This window comes from Brachyhypopomus gauderio, unplaced genomic scaffold (genome assembly GCF_052324685.1).
Source record: "Brachyhypopomus gauderio isolate BG-103 unplaced genomic scaffold, BGAUD_0.2 sc90, whole genome shotgun sequence".
In the NCBI taxonomy this organism is placed as follows: domain Eukaryota; kingdom Metazoa; phylum Chordata; class Actinopteri; order Gymnotiformes; family Hypopomidae; genus Brachyhypopomus; species Brachyhypopomus gauderio.
In genome coordinates this window covers 731,732-739,037 of record NW_027506911.1, presented here as the reverse complement: position 1 = coordinate 739,037, position 7,306 = coordinate 731,732, and the positions used below count along the sequence as shown (strand labels likewise).

The window sequence follows — 7,306 nt, the reverse complement described above, 5'->3', positions numbered from 1 at the left end:
AACTTATCCACCATGACCAGGAGATACTTGTATGGGCCTCGCTTAGGCATGTGTGTAAAATCAATCTGCCATTCTTGGAATGGAGTTTCTGGTTTAGGTAACGTTTGGTGTGACGCCTTAGGTTTTGTTATGTTATTATGTGCGCAAATCAAACATCTATCCAAAATTATGGACACATCTTCTCTTAGGTTCTTTATGCAAAATAATTTCTCCATATCACTTATCACCCCTCTTCGTTCACGATGAGAAACACCGTGAAAATCGGGAACGAGAAAAGGAACACAGTGTCGCGGAAGACACAAACGACCTGTGTCGTCAGTGATAGGAACAGAAAGCTCACCTGATTTGGCACCCATAGTGGCCCAAAATGAGACATCGTCTGGCGTGGCTGAAGCCTGAACAACAGAAATAGACACGCCAGGCAACAATGCACTAGTAGAGGCCGCCTGTGAAACAGCAGCAACGTTCAAACTGGGGCAGAGGGGCGCGGAGGACGCGGCCTTAGCTGCGCGGTCTGCCAAGTTGTTTCCCCTAGTCTCAAACGCGTCATTAGTCTGGTGTGCACGAACTGTAACAATGGCTAGAGAGGATGGTAAATGTGAGGCAGCAATGAGATCATTCACAAGGGAATGATGTGAAATCGGTTTACCATCTGCGGACAGAAAACCACGTGCCTGCCAAATACCTCCAAAGTCATGTGCTACCCCGAAGGCATAACGTGAGTCAGTATAAATGGTGACGTCGTCATCAGCAGCTAACTGGCATGCTCGGGTCAGAGCGAATAGCTCAGCAGCTTGTGCAGAGTTGAACTGTGTGCTTCTAGGACCCGCTCCGGAAGTTCGCACACTGCATAGGAACACAGAAAAACACCATCAGCAGGTTTTGAACACGAGCCATCAACAAAGAGGTGGCGGCCCTTAGACAAAGGTGTCGATTTGAGGTCAGGTCTGATGCTGGTTTCGAAACTGATGTGAGGTAGACATTCATGTTCTCCATCCTCGTGGGGGGGGGGGGGGGGGGGGGGGGGGGCATATAGAGAGCAGACGTGAAAGGGCCGAAGCCACATTGTCAAGGGAAGTATGTGGTCGCACAGTGAGATTTTCAGTTCCTGTCAGTATAGCTTCATACCCGCTGCGCCTCTGGGCAGATAGGTGTTGTGTGTTCAGATGTCTAAGAACATATTGTACCTGGTGGGTGGTGTGCAAGATGAGGGGATGCGACAGCACAATTTTTTCCGCATCTGTCACCATAACAGCACAGGCAGCAATAGCCCTGAGGCAGGAGGGCAAACCACAGGCAGTGTTATCTAACGTTTTAGAGAGAAACGCACAAGGCCTCACACCCCCCCCCCCCCCCCCCCCCCCCCCCCCGTGCTCCTGAGCCAACACCGCGGAGGCGACCCCCCCTCTTCTGTCACCCATAGGTGGAACGGCAGTTCGTAATTAGGCAGCCCAAGGGCGGGGGCCCTGATCAAAGAGGACTTGAGGTTCTTGAAAGCCTCTTCCATGTTGCTTGTCCACTGGATAGTCTGTTGTGGAGGATCGCTGTGGGAGTAAGCAGCACGCAACATTTTGTCATAGTGAGAACAGTCCGGTATCCACTGGCGGCAGTAATTCACAAGTCCCAGGAAAGCCATCATGTCCTGCTTTGTGTGGGGTTTAGGAGCAGCGGCAACAATTGCCACTCAGTCCTCAGACAGGGATCTGCAACCCTGCGATAAGTCATGGCCCAGGTAATGTACAGTGGTTTGACAGAACTGTAATTTGTCTTTGGATACCTTGAATCCGTGTTCAGCCAGGTGGATCAGCAGTCGGACAGTCGCCTCACGACAATCAGCCTTGTTTGGAGATGATATTAATAAATCATCTGCATATTGGAGGATCACAGAGCCAGGGGGCAGGATGAGGTCACTCAGTGCATCTCGTACTGCTGCAGAAAAAACAGCTGGTGAGTCAATGAAGCCTTGTGGCAGCCTGGTCCATGTGTATTGCTGCCCCCTGTGGGTAAAGGTGAACAGAGGTTGTGTGTCTGGTTCAACAGGGATGCTAAAGAAAGCAGAACAGATATCTACCACACTAAAGTGTGTGTGATGATGTGGAATAGAGGACATGATAGCGGGAACATCAGGTACAATAGGAGCTCGTGGGACGACAATTTCGTTAATTCGCCTCAAATCTTGAGTGAATCTCCACGACCCATCTGGTTTGGGAACTGGGTTGACTGGTGTGTTGTACGGGCTGTGACATGGTGTGATTACTCCTTTGGCAAGGAGGTCGGACAGAACAGCGTCGATGCCCAGAGCCTTTTCCTCAGATATGGGGTACTGTTTAACATAAACAGGTTTAGTGTTGTATTTAATAGCAGCTTCGTATGGGACACAGTTAACGAAACCAACATCATTCCGGTGTAATGCCCAAACAGAATTAGGAACCGTTTCTAGTTCCGGGGAGGAAAGGGGGACCGAAACACAGCTGTGGTTTTTGAAAGTTGGGTTGCCTATATGCAGCGCGGAAGTCTCGGAGGTTGACACTGTCAGGCGGGATCCGCTGAAAGAGAGGCACAGACCCAGTTTACTCATCAAGTCACGTCCTAACAGATTAAATGGACATTGTGGCATATATACAAAATCATGCTGAAATCTAAGCTGATCCTCATTAAGCAGACACAGCAGTGGGGGTGTAAAGAATGAATCAAAAGGTTGTCCATCAATTCCCACAGAGCAAATGGACCGAGAGGACAACGGTCCCTCGTATGTAGAGCTCAGAGATGACAGTGTAGCTCCGGTATCCACTAGAAAAGGGTATAGCTGATTATTAACTACCAAAGTTATAACAGGTAGGTCTGAGTTTAAGGGCGAAGTACTTGTACTAGTAAAGCATGCATGATTAACCTGGATACCCGGAGCAGGCTCTTGGCCCTGTGGGCAGCCCTAACGGCGGTATGGGCTGGTTTCATCCGGAACACAGCGGTCATGTGGAGGGGGCGCCACACCGGGTGGAGCAGGAGGGAGAGCAGGGGGGTTTGTCCCGTATAGTGTTTGGCGAGGGGGAGGAGTGGGCTGCCAGGTTGGAACAACCTGTTCTCCATCTCGCAGCTGTTTCCTGCACTCTTCCTGCCAATGGCCCTCTTTCTTACAATAATGACACTTACCCGGTCTGCGGTTTACTGGTGTTTGCTGCTGAGCGTTACCATGACTACGGCCCCCTCCCTTCTTTCTCCGGGATGGACCGGGTTGTCGCACGGGCGTACCTGCTTGCACACTCAAACAGGCTTTATTAGTTTTTTTCTCAAACATGCCATCAGATTCCAACACTCGCAATTTCTTCTCAATCTCACCAAGCACCGAGGGCCCGCGATCGGCCAAGTGAGTTTTCAAAACCTCGATCGCCTCGGGTCTGCAATTGGTTATGAACGTATTCACAAACAAAGCATTGGGCGCGTTCAGATTAACATCCATATTTCCCATATGTATCCACGTATCAACAAACCTCGTCCAAAACTTAGTAATAGGCTCTTTTCGCTCCTGTTTACAATTAGTCACTTGTGTGAGATCTCCCCTTTTTCGTCTTTTCTCACATAAATAATCACATAACTTTTTTCCCATTCTCGCAACTTCCTTGGGGTCGCTCCAAATATATTTTGTTTCAATCTCGCATATCTGTACACAGCGCTCGGGTGTAGCTGGGGCTGAGGGTGATGCCTCGGCTTCATCCTCTTTTACTTTTTCCTTTTCAACCTGGCTACGGGTCACTGCTCTGCCCTTTTCAAAACCATATTCCTTCGTCTTTTTCTTTCTATTAACGGGTATATCGTGTTTAGGGTGTAACTGGGGCACCCCCTCGATAAGATGGTCTTCATCATACTCATCTCCCATGGCTTGGGGCAGTATAAACCGATAATCCGGTCCACCCAATTGCTGATTACGGGTTAACCGAACCAATGTCTGAGTGAACCGTACGGGGTCCGAATTCGGATCGGGCAGCATTTTTAAGATCCCCCGCAAAGCTGTGACATCAGGGGGAGTAATTTCAACTCCCACTGAACTGGTTGCCCATGCCATGCCCACGTTAGCGGGGGCGCGCGGTGGCCAGGGCGGTGGATCAGGGCGATCGCCAGAGTCATATTCTGGTTCTGAGTCGGAATCAGAATCAGAATCAGAGCTGTCTTGCTTCATCGGTTTCGGAGGTCGGGGCGGGCGAGCTGCAGCTTTACGCTGTACAGCCGGTGTCGCGACATTTATCGCGGTGAGATCGGGATAAAGAGTGGTGACGGGTTTAACAGGTGTTTCAGCCTTTTTAACAGGCTTATCCTCCTGCTTCTCATACGGCGGAGGCAGCGGGGCACTTGGTGCAGACGCGCTGACAGTCGGTTTAACTTTTGATTTAGATTTCGCGTTGACTTTAACTTTAGGTTTAGGAATGGCTTTCAACACAGAGTTTGGAACAAATATTTTCTTTGCCTCATTTCAGGGCTCTCTCATATCATACCAGCATTTATAACATTCCTCCATATAAGGGTAATCCCATTCGGGATCTCCCAACGACTCATGTATCATACGGTAAGCACTAGACAGATACCCGGCATCGAACGTACCCTGTCTCGGGTAGGACGGTATCTGCGGGACGGACTCTGTCCATCCAGCTAAATTATCTAGATACGGTGTAACAAAGTACGCGAGTCCGCATCTATTCATCCACTGTGCAGGGGTTTCATTGAGTTCAGGCTTAGGGAATGACGTACCCATGATGTACAGTAATATACTTATCACACGGCGGTGATACACAGACAGACAATCAGACCAACAAAAAAAACCAGCACTTCTCTTTTGCAGACGTGTAATATAATTCAACAAATAATTTTACTTGTAACTACGTTTCTCAAGAGAAAACCGATGGTTTCTCGAGAACTTCTCCGTCTCCTTCCCCTGGGGAAGGTCAGACTCGCTCCCTCGTAATTAGTGATCCCGTCAATCAGGCAGTCAAAAAATCAAATTTATGTCTTACCTGAGAGAAGGGATCACGTTGGGGTCACCACTTGTAAAGGTATGTCTCTTTCTCAGTAGAAAGCACATCGTGGTGCTCGTCGTGCCTCTGGTCCAGTCATCTCCTGCCTCACTTGTCAGAGGGGTGTTCTTTTCTCTGAAATGAAACTGCACAGGGAGAACTGTAAAGGGTATGTAGCTACACAACCAATTTCTGTGCTTGGATTTGTATTTTGGCTTGTTGTACATTCTAGTGAGTATGATAAGTAAATCTTATTTTGTTACTTTAAGGACATCCATTCAGGAATCAGATAGGGATGGAGAGGAAAATCAGGGTGAGGCTAATGTTAGGGAACCAGACGCGGTCAGTGACCGTATCCAAGTAAGGCCGGAGTCAGCAGGGACATCGGTTGCAAGTGCAGTAGTTGTGGCTGACAGTGAAGAGTTTGAGCACAGAGCAGCAGACCGTGGTTTGTATTCACACAGCAGAGTAGCCATATAGTTTTGATTTGTTTGTAATGATTTTCAAAATGGTATAACATTTATGGATCTTGTGTTGTGCACATATTTTTTTTGTGTGTAGAATGGGGACTTATTGAAAATCCAGTTCAAGCCTCCAAAGTTTTCAAGGAGAGCTTACTTGGGGAACATGCATCTGGAAGGCCACTTAAACTGAAGATGGATATAAGGGACACTGAGGAAGACAGAGAGCGTGCACTTCTGTCATTCTATAAAGAGCAACGTGAATGGGCATGTCCTCTTCAATGTGCCCTTGATGGTTAGTAATATAGTGAGTTAAAATTTAAATGACAGCTACAGACAAAAATCTGTTAGACACTACTTTTATTTCAATTATTGAATAAATATTTTGTTTTATGACAGGGGATGCTGCTGTTGGACAAGGAGTGGTGCGGTACTTTCTGACAACAATAATATCCAAACTTCAGTTTGGATTCAGTCTAAATCTCGGTGTGTGTATAAAGCATATATTATAGCATGTGTAAATGGGGTCAGTAAGTTACTTATACCACTGTAATGGCCTGTTTTGTATTACTGACAGGTGGCACAGGTCGAACGCTGTTATTTGAGGGTCAGCCTGACCACCTCGTTCCAGCCACATCAGAGTCCCTTATTGAGAGCAATCTCTTCCAGGTTGCTGGAAGGATGTTGGGTCATTCCTTCTTGCATGATGGCCCATGTGTGACAGGATTAAGTCCAGCTATAATCCATGTGTTGTTCAATGGAGACCCAGAAATGGCAACAATTGTCACAGAAGACTGTCCCGATTTGCACATCAGGAGCATAATAGAAATGGTACATGAAATTGCCTGTTTTAACCCTTGTGTGGTGCTGATATTTTTGTTACTCAGTGTTTGTGGGTTTGGTGGACCCGCAAACACTGAGTTCACATTCACATTTTGTTCATTGAAAATGCGTTTTGATATACAACATGTTCTTCATAGAAAATTAGCCAAGGCCAATGAGTCTGAGATTTAAAAATAATTAAGTGTATTTTTTTCATTTGATACAAAATGAACACCATACAAGGGTTAAGCGTAAAGGTTTTTGGTTTTGGTTTCTGCATTTCATAGTGCATTTTTATGGATTCAAAATATGACACATATTGGGTGCTATTTACACTTAGTATTCCTTGGGTCAGTGGCATGCCTATGGTGCACAACTTCAGAATGAAGAAGGGTTAATGAAAGAGCTCTGTGCTGATTAGTAATCATTTTGTTTTACTTTATTAATATCTATAATAATCATCAATGCCGTTATTAATTTGTTCTTAAACATTTTGTAGGATAGATTACTGGGCTTGTTCACAAGATATATGTGTTACGGAACAGCTCCGGACCCTTCCCTGTGGGCGTGTCATGATGTCGTCTGCGTTCAGTTATGTCCATGTTGGTACTTCCGTGGGTGTGGGTTGTTTGTGAGCGTGTTCGTTTGTTACACCTGTGCCTTGTCTCGAGGTCACGTGGGTCTGTGTAATTCACCTATTTAATGTGCGTTCGCGCAGTGTTGTGTGCTCGTCTTTGTCTAAAGCTACGTGTCTGTATGAGTGTGTGTGCGCTACTCTGACTACGCACGGAGCTTACACTGGTCGTTACCAATAAAGTTATATGTTTCACCGTAATCGTCTTGGTGCCTGCCTCCAACACCCGGACGTTACAGAAAGACGAGCCGAATAAAAGAAGGTATGCCTGGATATGCCACGAGGGCGCCTAAAGGTAGGAGAAAGAGCCGACGTCACCACGGCTCTTCTCCAGTCCGACGTCCCGAAGCCCCCGTCTCCGAGCAGGAGATGATGCAGAGCCCCAT

General features: G+C 47.0%; 1 protein-coding gene across 1 annotated transcript; it reads left to right on the top strand.

Moving 5' to 3' along the window:
• The first annotated feature begins 5,083 nt into the window (after positions 1–5,083).
• Positions 5,084–6,542, top strand: LOC143493638 (uncharacterized). The gene is made up of 5 exons (XM_076992184.1): positions 5,084–5,172; positions 5,273–5,451; positions 5,565–5,759; positions 5,864–5,950; positions 6,042–6,542. The coding sequence occupies exons 1-5, from the start codon at positions 5,144–5,146 to the stop codon at positions 6,476–6,478; spliced, it is 927 nt and encodes a 308-aa protein (XP_076848299.1). The 5' UTR covers positions 5,084–5,143; the 3' UTR covers positions 6,479–6,542.
• Positions 6,543–7,306: the final 764 nt, after the last annotated feature.

Bases quoted from the DNA above. Each gene is read 5' to 3' on its own strand.
- LOC143493638 (XM_076992184.1), top strand. From the start codon at position 5,144: ATGAAACTGCACAGGGAGAACTGTAAAGG. The intron at 5,173-5,272 runs GTATGTAGCTAC...TGTTACTTTAAG, and splicing joins CACAGGGAGAACTGTAAAGG to GACATCCATTCAGGAATCAG. The intron at 5,951-6,041 runs GTGTGTGTATAA...TATTACTGACAG, and splicing joins TGGATTCAGTCTAAATCTCG to GTGGCACAGGTCGAACGCTG.